Source organism: Hoplias malabaricus, chromosome 10 (genome assembly GCF_029633855.1).
Source record: "Hoplias malabaricus isolate fHopMal1 chromosome 10, fHopMal1.hap1, whole genome shotgun sequence".
Taxonomy (NCBI): domain Eukaryota; kingdom Metazoa; phylum Chordata; class Actinopteri; order Characiformes; family Erythrinidae; genus Hoplias; species Hoplias malabaricus.
The window spans coordinates 30,845,853-30,865,797 of NC_089809.1; the positions used below are offsets into that span (position 1 = coordinate 30,845,853).

Consider the following 19,945-nt stretch of genomic DNA (forward strand, 5'->3'; position numbering starts at 1 on the left):
GGGCTAAATGGGTCATGGCTGTTTACTCAAGCCCACCCCATTGCGCTTCCAGGACCTCAGAGCTTATTTTCACGACTCAGTCCTTTCTGCCCTGCTCAACATCTCATTCGCACTCAGCAGCCTTGGGCTAAAGTTAGATTCCTGTGTATGTGTTCCTCTCCTGCCTCGAGCATACACAGGAAATGTTAGCTGAGGTTAATGCAGTGTGTTCCAGTCCAGAGATTTAGTACAAGAGGCTTCTAAACCTGGACCGACAATCGACAGGGAAATATGATGATTTTCTGTAAACTAACATAAGAAGAACCATAGTAAAATAATACCTTCTATAAAAGAATGTTTTTAAAACTTTGAAAACAGTGTTCTCTTTTTGTCTGATACTAAAAAATGTCAAAGTAAAAAATAAGCTTAGCCCTGAGAATGTGAATTAAGTAAGTTCACATGTTAAGGTACACGCCGTTTTTCATCAGTGTATAAAAAGACATTCTATCAATGGTTAATTGATCAAATTTGTTTTTTTAATAGTTAAACTTATTAACAAATGTGTTGAAGCTGACATGTTTGATGTTGACTGATGGAGAAGGTCAGTATCCTGAGAATCTGTGATTTGACTGTGTAAATGGATGTGGGTTCACTATTTGGCAACAAGTTATTGATGCCCTTTCTATCTATGAGTTAGAATTTGACTTTATAATAAACGACTTTTAATGTGTTTGCATACTAAACAATTTGTATTGTTTATTTATAGACCTTTATAAGTGTAGTCTTATAAATGGTGCCAGTATTTGAATGTAAAATGCTTAAAAAAAACCTTACATAGTTGAGGCTTGTGTGAAAATCACTATTAAAAATGGTTTTAAAGGTGCCACTGCTATTGAGGAAAAACAAATGTAATTGCTTACCGGCCAACAGGTGGGGATCGATCTGATTGGTTAGCACACACTTAGTGGAGTTTTTTTTAGTGCCTTGACCCCTGTGGTTTGCCTGCTCTGACTTTTTTTCAGTAGACCTAGTTATGTTTTATAATTTGTTAAAAGTGTTTAAATCTATATTTTACCATTTTGCTTGCACGAAGTATAATGTAACTTGCTGCCTTTCAGGCTACAGAATTTTATAATGCTCTACTGGACTGAGGCTAAGGCATGGTAAAATAACACAAGCTCCGTTTCCTGTGACGCAGGTGTACAGACAAACTGGGATAGCACATGATTGCTGCCTCTGGGGAAGCTGCAGAATATATATAAATGCCCTGCAGCTCCTGGGGCAGATGCTAAGACTAAGAGAAGCACATGATTACTGCTACTTAAAAAGAAGATCTAAGAATATTTAAGCAGGTCCACATACATTTGCATGTTCACAAAGTTAATATTTTATCTGTCTAGCACATCATATTGGAGTTGAATTTAAATTATGACTGTGGGCTCAAAGTGCAGACTTTCATTTTACGTTTTAATTCAGGAGCCTCTTCAGAGGTGTGCCCGCCTCAGAGGGAGCAGAGAGTTATTTTGTAAAGTTCTGCATTGTAAAATTCAAGTTTGAAACAAAGCTAAGTATTGCGCACATTTCTTTCAAATACATTTCTGGCTCCCACAGCAGGCAATCCACAGGGGTCTAGGTGGAGCTTTACTAATGCATGTTAACCAATCGTGTTCATTCACACCTGTTGGCTGGCAACCAATTACAGTCATTCTTCCACGAGAGCAGCGTTGCATTCAGAACCAATTTGAGTAGTGATTTTGCACACGTGCCTATTAATGACCAAACAAGTGTTTTAGATGTATAAACATCTGTGGCTTTGCTGTCTGTTTGGGCCATTACAGTCAAAGCCTAAGGCAAGATGTCGATGTAAGATATATGTTGTTTCAAATATAGCAGCTACACATGATCATTTTGTAGTAGTTTTGCCTTGAAATTACAGCTTTGACTGTCTGTGAGGAAGTTTGATTTGTTCTCCCAGTGTCTGTGTGGGTTTCCACCGAGTGTCCACAGTCTAAAAACACACGTTGGTAGATGGATTGGTGACTCAAAAGTGTCCGTAGGGGTGTGTGTGTGTGTGTGTGTTGCCCTATGAAAGACTGGTGTCCCCTCCAGGGTGTGTTCCTACCTTGTACCCAGTGATTCTGGGTAGGCTCTGGACCCACCGCGACCCTGGGATAAGCACTTATAAACAATGAAAGAATGAATGAACGCAAAATTACAGCCATATATTTTTTATTACCCAGAAATCATTCCTATTTCTCTGAGGGCATAGGTGAAAGTCTCACCATGGTTGAAAGTCTTTAAAATATTTGAGCTGTTCACACAAACATCCTGATAATGTTTGTTCTTCTGTTCTTCTATTTGACTGCAAAGATTATCCTTATCCTCCGTTTCCTTATCATCCTCCACAATGTGCCACAGTAAATAAGCAAGTCTGATTCTCTGAATGGTTGCCTAAAATGATCTTGTTGCCTGATTTAGTTGGGGTTGTTTAAACTGATCCTGTCATTGTTCTGATGGATTGCTTTGTAATTGCCTTCTCTCTGAACGGTCTAACATTTAATGTGAGGTCTGCTGCTAGTAATCATTCTGCCACAATGCTGTTACAAAGTTATTGCAATTGATTTCAGTCATTGATATTTATGGCTTTGTTGAGGCAGATGTTATATGAATGACAGACATCTTTTCAGACATAGTACTATAACCTCATACTGTTCTGACCTGTAGCTTCAGCATTTTTGCTCCCTGATACAGTGTCTCTTTGCCCAGTGCACTGTTTTATATTGTTTTCTTTTCCTAGGATCCGACCATTAATGGGCATCGTATGCCATCTTGCTTTGAGCTAATTATACCCTTGTATACTTTCTTTCAATGTGTAACATGCTTGGCACAATACAGTGATCCTGATTGTGATTAGTGGCTTGTTGACATGGCCTAGACATAGTGTTTTCAATAGCAGACCCTATGCAGGAAACACTAATCAAGTGATTTTAAATCTGTCTACAAAGCACATCTGTGTGTATTTTAATGGAAATTAAAAAAACACATTATTGACTTTTTTATCTGACTATCAATCGGGCTGGTCATCACTCCAAGTCCCATGAGTGCAGTTAAAAACTGAATAGTGGTTAACGACACAAAGAGCAACCTTCCTACCCATCCACCCCCCTGCACCTTAAGGAATTTTTGTGGCAGGAATACTAGGAAATTGTGTCCATTATAAGTTTAGAGTAGGTTGTGATTTAGTGCTGTGGTCTGTGTATAAGCATTTGGAGGTATTTATTATCGCTGTCCAAAGAAAAATATGAATTTCTATATTTTTATGACTATTAGTTTTCTACATCATTTGAAAACAGCAGCTGTCCTTCACACTGTGATGAATGAACCAATAAAAAAGCTCTAAAATTACAAGGAATAAAATATTTCACATTAACTTTCACTGAAAGTTAGGAGTAATGTCATAAAGATACTATTTTGGAGATACATAATTTTATTTGGACAGTAAAAGTATCACATTTTCTGATGACATTGTTACTCTAAGCTGTGTTTTTAAAAATCTAGAAATCCGTACGCCACGGCAGTGTAATCTTAGTTTATTCACAAGGCACAACCTTACAAAATATAAATAGAGATCATGACAACAAGAAGAAGTGTTCTTTAAACATTTTAAACATTCACCTCATGTACTACAACTATATGCTATTCCCAGAGGTGGGCAGAGGAGCTCAAGTAAAATTTGTTTTACTTCCATAACATCACTGCCCATAGAAAAAGGTGTATCTCAAATTTTGTTGGTTTTTAGTTTAGTACATCATTTGAACACAGTGGTTGTTCCTCACACTGTGTGAAATATTGATAAATGGAACAATACAAATGCTCCAAATGTACGTGGAATGTAATTCTTTTTACATTAACTTCTATTGAACATTGAGAAGATATTTACATTATATTTTGGAGACACATTTTTATTCTTAGGAGAGCAACAATAAATAAATAACAACGTAAGGAAATGTGAACGTAACGTAAATGTGAACAAAAAATAACTAGAAATACAAAAATATTACAAATATTCAGTTACTTCAAGAACTGCAGTGGAACAACAAGCTTCTATCAACAGACATGATCTGTTTTTTTTTCTCTTATGTATTGTTTTAAATTATTTTTATATACTATAACATAATGATACCACAATATCAACTCTGTCATCAAATCACAAAGCAGGACATCAACAAAACAAACCTATTAACGGAATCTAAAGGATTTTCTTTTCTATATAAAAAGTCTGATTTAAACACACTCAAAGATACTTGAGTCAGAACACGTAAATAGTTCCTACCCACCTCTGGTTACAAAGTCTGTGCTGAAAGGGGTCTTCCACTGGACCTTACATTTAACATCACAGGAGCTAGTGTCAGACTGCATTCTTCACATTTATGAGCCAGTGTACAGAAAGCTTGGAATACTACATCAAAACCACATTCAGCTACACAAACAGCAGCGGACTCCAAAAATACAGTAACTGAAGTCAAAGAGGGGAAAGCTTCCCCTTGCTCTTTAAACAGCATATTTACAGCATAACACATGACTGATGGTGTGTGGGTTATTTCTACTGTTTCATATGAAACTAATCAGTGACAACAAAGCTTTCAATGCAAGTATTTTGTAAATGCAACCGTAGCGATCTGCTTCTGAGTATGATCCCAAAAGGCCATTCTACTGTATGGAGGTATGATGGAGGTATGGAGGTTTATACTTTTTTATATAAGGTTTGGAGGCTGTTACATTAACACAAAATAAATAACATAGGAGATGTTTGTTGGAAAATCTGTACGTTCTGTACTTTGTGTAATGAGAAAGTGAAAAGCGTGGTTGTAACAGGTTTCTCAGGTTTTAAGCTTTAGAGGTGGTGCAGTAACTTCAGAATCCCACATGGGCTGTGCTTTGAGCATTCTGTTGTAAATCTTCTGGGCAGAACAATGTGAGAGTTAATGCGTGCCTTTCCCATAATATTCAGCCTTCATCTGCACTCACTTGATCATCTCCAGTCAGTAAGGATGTACCTCAGTGCTTCAGGAGGCCAACCAGTGGTCATTTTGCTTGTGTGGCAAGACCACTGCTGTTTGGAATTTACATAGAACAGTCTTAAACCATTAAGGCCTCAGATTTGTTGATTTTTAGGACTTTTTCTGATTCTGATTTTCACATTCTCTTAAAAGTATAGTCATTCAATGGTTTCAAATCTTAAACATACAGTTCTGGGGCAAGGGGAGTGGTTGGTGTCGAGGAGGAGGTATTACCACTGCCCTCCACAGGGCAGACTAGAGTATAGTTCCCAAGTTGGGCAAAAACAGCACACTCAATAAGAGTCCTTGGGCAAGACTCCAAACTCTGCTTTAGCTGACATCTGTCACATGATTAAAACTGTAAGTCAAATGCTATAAATAAAAAAATAGCTATCTTAGTCATGCACAATCATCTGTTTCACTCCCAGCAGTCTTATTATTTAAAGAAAACATACTTTCAAAAGTGGGCGGCACGGTGGCGCAGCAGGTAGTGTCGCAGTCACACAGCTCCAGGGGCCTGGAGGTTGTGGGTTCGATTCCCGCTCCGGGTGACTGGCTGTGAGGAGTTGGTGTGTTCTCCCCGTGTCCGCGTGGGTTTCCTCCGGGTACTCCGGTTTCCTCCCACAGTCCAAAAACACACGTTGCAGGTGGATTGGCGACTCGAAAGTGTCCGTAGGTGTGAGTGAATGTGTGTGTGTCTGTGTTGCCCTGTGAAGGACTGGCGTCCCCTCCGGGGTGTATTCCCGCCTTGCGCCCGATGATTCCAGGTAGGCTCTGGACCCCCCGTGACCCTAAATTGGATAAGCGGTTACAGATAATGGATGGATGGATACTTTCAAAAGTCCTTAAGAAAACCAAATGAGGTTTTTCCTTGTTATCGCTCCAAAGATCCACATATTTAAGTGTGTAGTTCATGCAGGGGCATGACTGTGAATCCATGCTTCCCTGGACACTTTTAGAACATAAAACTCTCCCTCTCTCCCTCTCTCCCTCTCTCTCTTTCTCTCTCTGCCCCCATGGAGTTAGGCTTTAGCCAACATGCCTTTACACAGTGAGGACTCCTTAAAGGAAAGCTTTTTCTTTCCAGGCAGGAACTCTTCTGTGGCTCCGGGCAGTTCCTCCATCTCTGTGGTGAAGTGATCTGGGCTCTCTCCATTTGAGGTCTCCTTGATCACACTGTAAGTTAAAGCCACACTGTATGTGGGCGGCTTTTCTGAGCGCTGGGATCCACAGTGGCACAGCTTTCGGAAAGCAGCACGGAACTTCTGAGACATTGCGTTGTAGATGACAGGGTTAATGGCGCTGTTCAGGTAGATGCAGAGTCGACAGAAGAGAATAAACCAGGCGTCGTCATAGGAATTCTTTAGAAAGGAGTTGACCACCACCAGAGTCCGATAGGGCATCCACAGCAGAGCGAAGAGGACCACCACGACTGCCAGCATCTTCGTCACCTACAACACACAATAAGAGCCTGAAACACTCTAATTGTTCTAATTTTGATGATGCTAACAGTTATTTATGGTTTATTTTGAATAGGGATATACACTATATGGCCAAATGTTTGAGGACACCTGCACATCCAACACTATCTTTTTATCTGGGAAGGTTTTATACTCTTTATACTTTATACATCTTGGATCTTTTTTTTGTGTGATTTGCTTGCGTAAGCACATCAGTGAGGTGAGGTTCTGATTATGTTTGAGTTGTTCTGGACCATATACACCACTCCAGCTCATTTGTTTCTATGCTGAATGCAGAGTGTGGGGCAGAGAAGAAAATGGCCCCTTCAGCTCAAAATATAGTATGGGATATTATCCCCCCCAAAAAAGTACTGTTCCACTGTTCAGCACCTCGGTGCCAAGGGGCCATTTTCTTCTCTGCCCCACACTCTGCATTCAGCATAGAAACAAATAGAAGTGTCAGCTCGAGGGTATCTAGAACTAATCATCCAACCCTGGCTATTCTGTGGCATGCTTTCAACAGCACTGTCTGTCATGCACACTGGCTGAGGGAGCCTGCTTTCACCACTGCTAACCAGCTATGCTCACAAATCAATGCTCCTATCTGTCATGTATGTTGACTGACGATGGCCACTCAAGTCTGCTGATGTCTGGGAGTGTTTTCTGTCGCCACCTCTTTTCTGCTGTGCATGGTGGAGGGTGCCCACTTTACCACCACTACTCTGCCGTGATGCTGGTGGAGAGTGCTCAGATGCTGGTGGAGTGTGGGCTCTGCCCACACAAAGCCGCACAAACACAATGCAGCTGTTCACCGTATTAGCACTGCAGTAAGCTTCACTGTCTTCTCTGGATTATTCTGTTCATTGCTGTGCTTTCTTGTTTGGCTTCTGAGGTTCTGTGTAATACTGATTGCGAGCAATATAATTATTATTATTATTGTTATCTAGCGATAATTCAGTCAACCTTTATTTATACACTGAGTACATTAAGGATTAAAGTGTAGCGGAGCAAATATAGATATTTCAAAAACAAATATAGAATGAAAAACAAATATTTTATATATTTATGAAAGAAGTAACACAACAATTAATAAATAATAATAGTTAAATCCAGCAATAATAATGTTAAAGTAAACAAACCATAGCACAGACTAGTATTTGTAGTATTAGGAAGTAGGAATAATATAATTTATGTTTTTGTTGTTGCTGTTGTTTTTATTATTAAACTATATATATATATGTATGTATATTTTTTTTTCCCAAAATGGTGTGTAAAGACTATTGTATGTTTGCTGTCAGTCTTTATTCACACTGCTCTTCTTATTGTTTGGCTAGCACAGTGTCGCCCAGAGGAGGATGGGTCCCTTAAGAATCTTGGTTCCCTCTAAAGTGTCTTCTCTGGGTTTGCTCACTAGAGCTAGGACCTTCATTTCTGTTGTGTGTGGAAAAAAAATGCTATGCTTAAAATCTAAATTTAACGAATGAATTTAGTGCACAATATAATGAATATTTTGAAGTTTTTGTTTTGTTTTGTATCTGTTCTGATACTAATTATGTGAAGCTGCTTGGTGGCAACGTTAGTTGTAAAAGGGCTATATAAATACATTTGATTTGGTTTGTTTTTGCAGGTTTATACCCATTTACAATCACAAGATGTATTTCGTTTGTCTTTCTCAGGCATCGATGGTTATTGCGGTATGGTGCTGCACTTGTGTGTATTTTATATTGTCCTCAGGTTCAGCTGTGGCGTAGCTCGATGGTATTTGGTTTCTAAATTTAATTCCCCTGCTGAGGATCATCGAGATGACAGAACATTGTTGTAAGTCGCTGTGGATACTGAGCATCTGCTAAATGTTCACTGAACAGGGAATGGGCACGTGGGTAAGCCTTGTGCCGTGTCTCTGTGCGTAATTACGCACGCTGCCCCCATTCCCTGTTCCATTAACAACGTGCTGAAATTCCTAAGTGAGCCGTGTTTGGGCAGAGTTCACATCTACCGTCTTCTATAGTTTGTACTTGTTTGGAGTTTTAATCATTGTTTACTCCCCCTGTAAAGCACGGAGAAACATGTTACAAGTTATGTGACACACAGTAGCCGGCCGCAGGCTGCAGCTGGGGCAGTAAGCACTGTTATAAGGGACGGTGTGTATGATGTGTACCTGTCTCCTGGAGGTGGCAGTGGTGCTGAAGGAGTTTTTGGCGCTGTGTTTGGCGTTCCCCGAGCCGGAGCAGGAGCCCGAGCAGGAGCTCTTCCTCCAGGTTTTGGCGTTGTCTTTGGGGTCCGAGGGCAGCGGGTTGAGGAACAGGATCCGGGCGATGAGTCCGTAGAGAACCGTGGCCAGCAGCAGCGGCACCACGTAGAAGAGCGCGAAGTCCGTGAAGTAGATGGGCAGATACTGCTCCCGGGACACCTTGTAGGCGCAGACGGTGATATTGGCGGCGCCGTCGCTGGACAGGCGCACCTCCAGGTCGGCCAGGCAGAACCACATGACGCAGTAGAGTCCGGTGAAGGTCCACACGAGCGCGATGATCTTCTTGGCACGGGAGAGCGTGCAGAGAGACTGCGCGCGGATCGGGTGGCATATGGCTATGTAGCGCTCCACGGTGAAGGCGGTGATGGAGCACGAGGACGCGTTGATGCCCACGTACTGCAGGTAGGTGATGGAGAGGCAGCCGCCGTAGCCGTACACCCACTGGCCGAGCACGCTGTCCGTGACGTTGGGCAGTCCGGCGGCGGTCAGAACGATCAGGTCCGCCACCGCGAGGCTCACCAGATAGCAGTTGGTTGGCGTGCGCATGTGCTTGGTGGTCAGCACCACCAGGATGACCATCGCGTTGCCCACGATGCCCACGCCGCACACCAGCAGCACGAGCATCACGCTTACCGCCTTGTACTGCAGGCTGGGCGCGTGGAGCTCGCCCGGGCTCTGGCTCCCGCTGAACAGGGTGGCGTTCTCGCCCATGCTCCCCAGGTTCTCCACGTTCTCCAGGGCTTCCATTCTGCTCCTCAGGAGCTGCAAGCGCAAAAAGCCATCCTTCGTCCCTAAGACATGCGGTATAGGAGCTGGGCTCGTGCGCCCGGTCACCGTTGTATATGAGCACAGCTAAAGTTGCTCGCGCTTAGCGACCGAGGATTCTGACCGCTGCGACTCAGTGATGCAACCACATGCTCACCCTCAACCAACGGTGCCTGCTGTTGTCCCGGTGACGTCACGGCCCAGTCCGAGCCCTATGCGGATTTATAGTTATGAACTTCAGAAGTCGAAGCCGTCACTCCTTCCATCATCTCGTCAGCTGTACACCCGAAGTTCTCCCAGATGTTCGCGTCCAGTGGTGCCCGGACTGAAGAGCTGAACGGAGCGCGTGCCGAAGCTGCTCCGGGAGAAACAACGTAGAACTGGGGAGAGCAGGCGCTGCACGCAAAGTCAACACCTCGCTCAAAGCCACGTGGCCGTATCTGAGATTCTGACTGCAACACGTGTCAGGCGTAGTTAGTATCTTAGAGGAGCCGAGAGATATCGTACATTCGTACATTCAGTGTGACTTTACTCCAGCAGCTCAGTGACCCCTCTGTGGGAGTTAGCCCTCAGAAGCAGAGCTGTGCTCTTATGTGAAGTCACTGAAGGGTGGGCTTTATCGCTGATGAGCTCTCACACTGCTCCTGGATGCACATGTCACTGTCTATAGGAATCGTACAAACAGAAAAACAATTCTGGTTCAAGTGTGGCCCACATCACCCATTTTAATGGCCCACATGGGTTGACAGCACTTGAGTGGACCCCTCCAGCCACATTAGGGCCAAGCACCAGCTTAGAGCCATGTCACCAAAGGCTCTTTTTGGTTCATTTTGAGTCCAGTCTAGTGAGAGGCAGATCTTTGCCGGACGTGGGTTAGATCTGTTTTGTGACATAGGGGCCCAAATATAAATTTTACACCACTGAGGGAACTTCTACAATTGTGGACAATCGCAGTACTCTCTGCTTGTTTACACTCTAAGGCTAAGTGTCCTTTAAGGTGAAATGGCACGTTTGAGAGGGGGAAGGGGGGGCGTGACTGTTGTTTGTAAATGGAAGTGGTTAAACTTCTCTGTAAGTTTTTACTCACTGTTTTAATTACCACAGAAACTCATCTGTAACTGGAGTTGCTTAATTTCGTAGCACTTTCAGTAATGCAGTTAGCCATTTCCACTTTGGGTTTGCAGCCGGAAAGTGATGACTGCAGTGCCCTGAACTGCTCACTGCCCCCTAGTGTTCACTAGTGTGTGTAAATGTGTTTCACTGCATGGATTTGGTTAATTGCGGAGAATAAATTCCTCTGTGTAAAAGCACAGTGGCTAATAAAGTGATTCTAATTCTATCCTCATTTTGGTTCATGTTTTTCAACATTTAGAGTTCTGTCCATTGTCTAAATATACTCCAGGTGCCTCTACCTTGAGCAGAGAGAGAGAGAAAGACTAGCATACTGGACCGAGCCACTTTGTTTTTTCATTCCTTTACAGACACTGGAGCTTCGCAAACGCATTAGACTGGTTTTGAGCAAAAAACAGAATTGAGAGCTAGCGAATGGTGAGGAAACATCTGGATTTTATAAAAAAAAGTATTTTTTATTCTCTGCACAGCTGGTGGACATTGGACAGTTTATTCTAATAAATTCAATAAGAGATTGTTATTATTAAACATGTTTACATCCTGTTTATGTGAAGAATATTCAGCTAATGAGTAAAAGAAGTTCTATTAAAGTTAGATTAACATAAACTACCATAATGGAATCTTTACTGTAGTTCGGTAAGGGACTGTAATGGGCTTTTACAGAAAAGTGCTACCTTTTGATCCCATTTAATTTCCTCCCAGGTAGGTCACTTCACAGGTTGCACACATTAGACTCAAACTGAACAAACTGCTTGCTTTGACAATATCTGTGTTAAATAGTTTCACTGACACAGGGTTGTGGGGTTATGGGCTCAATCCCAGGGGTCACTGTCTGTGATGAGTTAGATGTGTTCTCCCTGTGTCTGTGCAAAAATGCATGTTGTGTGAGTGACTGTGTGTGCATGTGTGTGCCCTATCCAGGTTCTGTCCCATTCTTGTGTCCAGTGATTTCAAATACGCACTTCACTCACCATGACCCTGATCTAGATGAAGGGTTTACAGCTCGCATTCCTCCAGTCACACACAAAGCCATCAAGCTGGCACCAGCTTCCTCCAAATCGTGCAAATCCAACTACTGCTCCTTCTGCAACAGCTCGACACGCAGGGAGGAGAATGTCAGCTGTGCTTATGGGGCGAGGCAGAGAATATGAACATATGATGATTCAAGGAAGGGAAGGATATGTTTAAAAACACTCAGCATCAATAAGATGCTTTTGGCATAAGAAAGACATAAACAGACATGAGTGTGTGAAGTGCTGATGTGTGTGTGTGTGTGTGTGTGTGATTCATGGAGGTGTGACTGTGTGAGCATCAATATGAAGATCCACATAAAGATTTTAGAGGTCTGGATGTGATGAGCCCTTCTGGCCCCAGGCCCAGTTCAAGCAGCCTTTAATTATTAGTTTGCCCTTCGACAGTAAACACAAACAATTCCATTAGAGCTTCACAAAGAAGGAGCATTAATAAACCTGTAGGATTACATGGTACAGCATAGAACAGCAGATAGGTGCAAACAGTGGGAGGTGGGCTTGGGGTGGGGGAGGGGACTACACACAGAGCCTAAAATAAAACAAAGAGAAGGGACATGCCTTGTAGGTAAATAGCTGGTTTGTTGATAAATGAACAATGCTGTACTGATCAAAAAAACACCTATAAAACAAACCTGGTCACTTGAAACAGCTGACTCAGTTTCATCAGTAAATAACAGTGAATAGTGGTGCAATTTTTTAATAGCCACTCCTATATGTGCAGGTCTTTTGAAATGATGCACATTAATGATGGAATATTTGCACAGAAAAGTGTGTAAAGTGTAAGGCCATCTCTTAATAACTATGACTGTTATTGCTGTAAATATGGATACCCTTCATTGTAGAAGATATGCTGGATGAACTGTTGAAAAACACATTGTACTGTACCTCCAGATACCTCCAAATGTGTACATAACACCAGGTAAACTGAACAAAAACACACTCTGTGGGTGTAAAATGTGTTTTTGTAAATCATGCTGAAGGAAACCCAATGCATTCATTTTTCCCACCCATCATGAAGCACAATAGTGCTGATTAGCCGTTTAATTACTGGTTAGCAAAGGTAAGCTCTTAATCAGTGAATTTTTACATTACAAGAGCAGCTGAACACACACATTCTCCAACAATGTCTTTACGACAACCTGACTGAGCTCTGTGTGAAAGATGAGAGAGGCTTTGCTCAGGTGAAGAGCTTTTCAGAAGCTTTAGCACGTTAGCAAGAACAGAAATCCCCACTGGTATCTCACTGTTGTCACTCCACCAAGCACATAATCCGCTGCTGTCCTGCTGCAGAACACATCACACCAGTGTAAAAATGATCATTCATCCATATCTTTGCGATACAATCACATGAAATTATGTCTTAAAGGGGACACTGCTGGCTGTCCATATCTAAAACTTAAATATAAAACGAGCAATGATTTTGCTCCCCCTTCTAATGTGAATAGTGTGGAGACTTTAGAATGGCACTGTCACAATAAAAATTTGGCATTGGTATTGTACACTGTTGTAAACATGCATATATTTATAAACATGTGAAACAATTTGCCCTGTGAAGGACTAGCGCCCCCTCCAGGGTGTATTCCCGCCTTGCGCCCAATGATTCCAGGTCGGCTCTGGACCCACCGCGACCCTGAACTGGATGAATGAATGAATGAAATTTGTGAACATGTAGATGAGTGACACCAAGCTGAAGAAACAATACTCCTATGTGCTGTAATATCCCACTAGCCCACCCCCATAGCTCCCCTAAAAAAGAAGGCCTGGGATTTTAATCATACAAAATTATGCATTTTAAATCACAACAGTAACATTTGTCCAAAAAGCTGCAATTTGATTTCCTCCCAATCTGCTCAGTCCTTATTCTCCATTTGGGACAAGTCAAAAACAATGGGTTATCCACACACTCTTATTATAAAAGCTGTTTGCATTTGTGCCGAAGGGGTCTTTAAGTTAACGGGGTCTTAATTCTGTCTTGTTTGTGGCCTATTATTAAAGCATTACAACAACTCATTCGCCTCTTTTTTTTGCTTTGAATTTTGCAGCAGGAAGAAAGGAGATATGAAAAATGCAGTGATGCTCTCAGACTACTGTGTACGGCTTCATCCATCAACTGTCCTGTTTATCAGCAACAGTAGAAAAAAATCTGGTGGATTTTAAGAGCTCTTCATGATGTAAATAAAGCATTTTATGACTTTAAAAGACAGCTTCAATTACATAGTTAAATATATCTAACTCACTTCCCCCAAATAGAAATAGAATGAGGGCAAAGACAAACAGGGTGAAGTAAAAAAAAAAAAAAAACAGAGGAACCTTCTTATTTTTGTTGTTTTTAAGTATAAATCAGAGCAGGTCCAATTGTTTGGACTGTGTTTTATCATTTCCTTTACAGTAAGCCTGCATCTGTTGATGTAGAGGCACATCAGCTACTGAGAGCTTTCATGTTGACATTTCTGCATGTTAAGGCCCATTGCAGGAAAACGTGTGTGAAGATCGTTAAATGCATTCTGTTATGAAGAGATTGCTTAGATCTATAAAGATGTTATGGCACTACGAATGGTAATGGTGTCATATCCCATAACACAGTCCATCAAAGCTAAAGAACATTAAAAATGCTACTAACAGAACACTTGATCTACGGTTCACTGTTATTATAGCTCATTAATATGTGAAGAGGCTCTGAATTGAGTATTACCTTATGCTGATTTGAATGTGCTTTTATTTGTGGTTATTGAGCGCACAAATGAATTTCAGACTGTTGTTTTCTCTTCTGATAATAATGCTCTACTGCCACCTAGTGGACACTTGGGTAATAAGCAATCTGTGTAAGTTCTTTTCAGTTGATGAAAATTAACTTAGAGGTAGGTGGAGTAGTTTAAACCCGTAATGTAGATTTCTGTACACACATTGTACCAATAGATTATTCAAGAGCATGACTACAGCAGGAAATGTCAATTAAACGCTACGCATCTTCACTTTATTGGTTCTTTGAGAGGGAGTGTAGCCTAAATCCACATTCAGGTAAAGTACTATTTCTCGAGTAGAAAACAAAACAATAAAAATACCGTCCCAAAACAGATCTAAATGCTACTAACGCGAATAACGTATAGCGCCCAGCCTCTGTCACTACCGGAAGTGATTTTAGCGCTGTCCCATTTTCAGATCCGGTTGTGTTTATTTGAGGTCCTTACATATGGGATGGGGGTAGGTGGGTCACCAGGGTGATGATAATTAATGCCTTTTGCACAAATGAACGAGACTAAATGTTCCGAGAGTCAGAGAATCAAGAATTCCCCAAGGTTTTTCCTGACTTTCGCTTTCATTGAATCAGATTCAGTCACTGCTCAACTCGACTCTTCGAACAACTTGATTCCGGTTCTCGCCTATATGGGTCTACACGTCCAGCTGGAGCGAGAAGTGTCCATTTGCAACGTCGCACACAGCTTTAGGACAACATGACGGAACCAACAGTTGTAGAACACGTGATATCTAGTCTGGAGCCAACTATAGACTTCTGAAGGCGGCAATTGCTCAATACTTTACAACCATACTACAGTCTACTCTAAGACTAGTCCTAACCCTAATAAACAACACCTCACAGTGTAGTCCACCATTCTTTCAGCGCATAACCTTGGAGGTGCAGCGTTGCAAATGGGTGCTATTGACTGGAGCTATGAAATCTCATTACCTGCTTTATTCACACATTTGCTCAATTGGATATGTTCCAGACTTTGTACTCGGGGTAACTGCTAAACTTGGGACACCTTTAAAAGTGTGGCAAAATTGGCTAAACTATGAAACACATACTTATAAGGTAGAATTGGAATGACTGAAAGGTAGAACCACCCTACACTGAGCCCAAATACGGCTTGTTCTAGTACCTGCACTAGTACCTTTCTTAAGGCACTTTGCTTGTTGCAGTATGGCTGTATCTCATTTTCACACTTCTGGTGACATCCCAATACCATTAGCCAATGATACAGTGGCAAACTGCATTGGTTGTTTGGCAAAATACGTTGAAGAGTAGGTTAAGCAGAAATGCTTGTGTATGACAGATTTGATGAATGTGAACAAATTAATGAGGTGTTTTTATTTTTTTTGTCATGTTCATGGACAAGGAACTGCTGATCATATTTTGTTGTTGGATACATATGTATGTGAATATGACTTTGTCTGGAGACAGTGTGTAGGTCTTTGTTGAGATGGCACACAAAGCTATGACCGACACATTCATTTATTCATTCATTCATTATCTGTAACCGCTTATCCAGTTCAGGTCCCTGGAGCTGTGTGACTGCGACACTACCTGCTGCACCATCGTAATGACTGGCTTTATGGAAACACTGTATAATTCACAGACTGTATGATTCTCTTGTTCTTGCATTCACAAAAATGCCCCCATGAACTCCAACTAATAATGGATGGAACTGTTCATAGTGTGAATTCTATTAAGCAGAGTGCAATGAACCAAAATTCTCTCATGGAAAGGGGAGCAGAAGTCCTTCAACTTTTGTACCATACAAAGTATGATGAAAATCCTGGGCTAACATTCTACGTTGTTTTATAAGCTCTTTTATAAGGTGAGGACATTTTTCTTACTAGAGAAATACTTCCTGCTAGCTGCTGAAATTTCTAAAGAAAAATGGCTCTTTGAGGAATGTCCTGCTCTAATTCATGTTTTTGAACAACAGCAGAACAGTTTCTGATGCTGATGTGTGTGTGTGTGTGCTTGTGTGTGTGTGTGTGTGCCTATTCAGACTCACCTTGATGGAATGACACAGTCCAGACACAGTTTTGAAAGTATTTTCCAGAAAATAGTGCAGTGTCCACAAGAGATGAATGAATACAACATCTTTCTTTACAAAGCCAACAGAAAAATAACTTCTAAAATAGAAGTGTCATTGACTGATCTGACCACTGACACAGTCCAGAAACAGATTTTCATAGAATACCCCCTGCTTGAATTCTGCATTTTATTCCTAACAGGATTTTCTGCCTTTACCTGAAAAACAAATTGTCTCACAGTAAAAGGTGCTTTGCGACTGTATCTGAGACTGACTAAACCTCGTGTGGAACATCTTTGTGTCTCAGTGCAGGCTCAGTCATCACATTAAGAGAGTAAACGTCTCCTATAATTATTATACTCTTATCAAAGGCATTACTGCAAATCACTCTTTTTTTGGGAAAAGAGTGGGTTAGGGGAGTGGGCCCATTTTTAACTCTAATATAGAGTCACACTGTGAAAAATGTTAAGAACCCATGGTCTAAAATAAAATACTAAAACCCACTCCTGGACATTTTCTACACCCTACAGCAGATTTATTGATGAAAAATCAAGCTGCACAAGAAACACCATTAAGTGTCATTCTCAAAAATGTCTAAAAAAAAAAACCCACTCAGTCTTTCATGGGTTTGCTGAAAATAACCATTTTACCACAATAACCACAATAACCAAGGTTCCAGGTAGCCTCCAGGCCAACTGTGATCTTGAACAAAATGAAGCAGTTACAGAAGATGAATGAATGAGTGAATAATGCATATAAAATATGCCATAACTATCACAAAACACATTTTCTTTTTCAAATCGATAAACTCCACTGTATTGCAGCTTCAAGTTTTAGAACTTTGGATTGTTGCGTGTTCCGCTTGATTTAATAATTTTGAGCACTGGAGTGGCCATTTAATTGTTCTGAGACCACTATTAGTGTTCAGACACTCAGCACTGGGTGGTCCTGTTACAGGATGGACAGAAACACTTGTAGACGTTTTCAATTCTGAAGCATTAATAGAATAGAATTTTTCCTGTCTCTCAAAAATGAAAGCTTTAGGAGCTGTTTGTCACATTGTAATACAATGAAGTGTTCAAATCTCACTATAATTCCTGTAACACTCTGGGTGTGAAGGGACAAGCACACAGATGCAGGCGCAAGTTTGAGTTTAATATGACAAAACAAAACTACTACCAAAGAGAAATAAACAAAGACATAAACACTAAACAAAGGGGAAAGAACCTAGAAAGGAGAGACATCTGTGAACATCAGTCACATGACACAGAAGGAAGTGTGGCAGGAGATCACATGAGGAGTCACAAGCACATGGTCAACAAACAAACACAGAGCACATGGTGGAAAAAGAACAAGACAAAGCACAAAACAAGGATAGAAATCAAAGCACAGAGAAACAAAGCATGACAAATGTAGAAGAAGTATTCCTATCACACTGCAATGTGCTGTAGGTGTTCATATCACACTAATATACTGTAAGAGTTGTCACATTGTAATGTTGTGTAACTGTTTATATTGCACTATAAGGTACTGAACAACACAGCTCCAGGGGCCTGAAGGTTGTGGGTTTGATTCCCGCTCCAGGTGACTGAGGGGTTGGTGTGTTCTCCCCGTGTCCGCGTGGGTTTCCTCCGGGTGCTCCAGTTTCCTCCCACAGTCCAAAAACACACGTTGGTAGGTGGATTGGCGACTCAAAAATGTCGGTAGGTATGAGTGTGTGAGTGAATGTGTGTGTGTGTGTCTGTGTTGCCCTGTGAAGGACTGGCGCCCCCTCCAGGGTGTATTCCCACCTTGCGCCCAATGATTCCAGGTAGGCTCTGGAACCACCACGACCCTGAATTGGATAAGCGCTTACAGATAATGAATGAATGAAGGTACTGAACATTTTTTTATCACAAAAATGTAAATTAACTGACCATTTCACACTAATGTACTGTAATTGATCACATCACACAGTATTGTAGTGTAACTGTTCATACCACATAGTAATATTCTCATTTTTCATATCACACTATAACTTTCTGCAACTCTGTGTCACACTGTATAATTCTGTAACATCATATAATGCTGTGATGTAGTGTAACGTTCATATCAAACTGTAATATACTGATTGTACATGAATTATTGTAAACATAAAAATATACTAAATATACAATTTAAAATATAAATAAAATAGTATAATATAATAATATAAATAAAAAATGTAAATATACACACGAAGGAAGTTGTAGTTCATCCTCTGTATTCATTTATTTTGCCATATAACTGCAATAGCAATTTATATCTGTAATAAAAGAGAGTGATTTAGGCCAAGGCTGTTAACGTAAATCTTCCTCCTGCTTTAAAAATGAGCACTTTATTAACAGTTCTTAAACTGTAACATGGCTCAGCTTTTAGACACTGATTAGGTTCAGCACCTTGGACAGCTCCACAGCACCTGCGCAGAGCTGCATACCTAACATTTATTTCAGTATTGAACGATTGCCTCAAGTACTGTGCTCAGCTCTTGGCTGTTCTTCTTCGATAACAGTGACTGCTCAGCTGGTAAACTGTGCTTTCACTATTTCCCTGCCCCTCTTCTCAACACACATCCCCTCATTTACATTCACAGGAAAGAGTAATTCATTTCCTGTTATAACTTCATCATAAAATTACTGGGTAAAAGGCAGGAACACACCCTGGTCCAGTCCGTTGCATGGTGTCACCCATTCACTTTTTTTTGCACAGCCAATCAAACTACCAACATTTGCTCTTAAGTTGTGTGAGGAAACTGGAGCAGCAGAAGGATACCCACACAGACACAGGGAGAACACACCAAACTCCTAAAATCAAAGCTTTGGAAGTATCTAATGTCCAGTTTCATCCAGAACAGAGGGCTATAGAACAGGAGATTTGGGTGAAATTTGGTCTGTGATGTCAATAAGGAAATAGCTCTTTTTGATACATACATCACTACATTCTGTACCTTGAATGCTATTGAAGATATTCACAAAAAACTCCACTACAGTGCTAAGTTTAGAAGGGCAAATGCGCTGTCCCGATATCTTGAGTGTTTGTATACTGCTGATGCCTTCTCGAGGATGGCACTTTGGGAGTTGTCAAGGTGAGATGACAGCTGAGGTTAGACAGAGACTCTGGACTCAGTCTCCTTTGGTCCTGAGAGCCTGTCTCTGTAGAAGATCTTTTATTTACAGCAGGTGTTGTAAGGACGGCAAAGACAGAGTATTGCATAGATTTTCTGTTCCAGGGCATCAGAGGTCTAAAATATGTATTGGACTGTAATTACAAATGCAGGAAAGGGAAATATCATTTTAGATGCATCAATTTAATCAGTTTGCTTTGAAAGAAAATGGAAAAGAACATTGCACTCATTAGTGGATGCTGGTGGTTTAAATGATGGATAAATGTACATTATATTTGGTTAATTAAGGGTGGACAAAATGTGTTTGTAAAATTTACATTTCTAAGACCTAATCATTTAAAACGC

General features: G+C 41.1%; 1 protein-coding gene across 1 annotated transcript; it reads right to left on the minus strand.

The window, feature by feature from the left end:
- Nucleotides 1-3,583: 3,583 nt before the first annotated feature.
- trhra (thyrotropin-releasing hormone receptor a) lies at nucleotides 3,584-9,497 on the minus strand. The gene is made up of 2 exons (XM_066682297.1): nucleotides 8,658-9,497; nucleotides 3,584-6,490 (listed from the first exon to the last, which is right to left on the minus strand). The coding sequence occupies exons 1-2, from the start codon at nucleotides 9,495-9,497 to the stop codon at nucleotides 6,062-6,064; spliced, it is 1,269 nt and encodes a 422-aa protein (XP_066538394.1). The 3' UTR covers nucleotides 3,584-6,061.
- Between the last annotated feature and the right edge of the window lie 10,448 nt (nucleotides 9,498-19,945).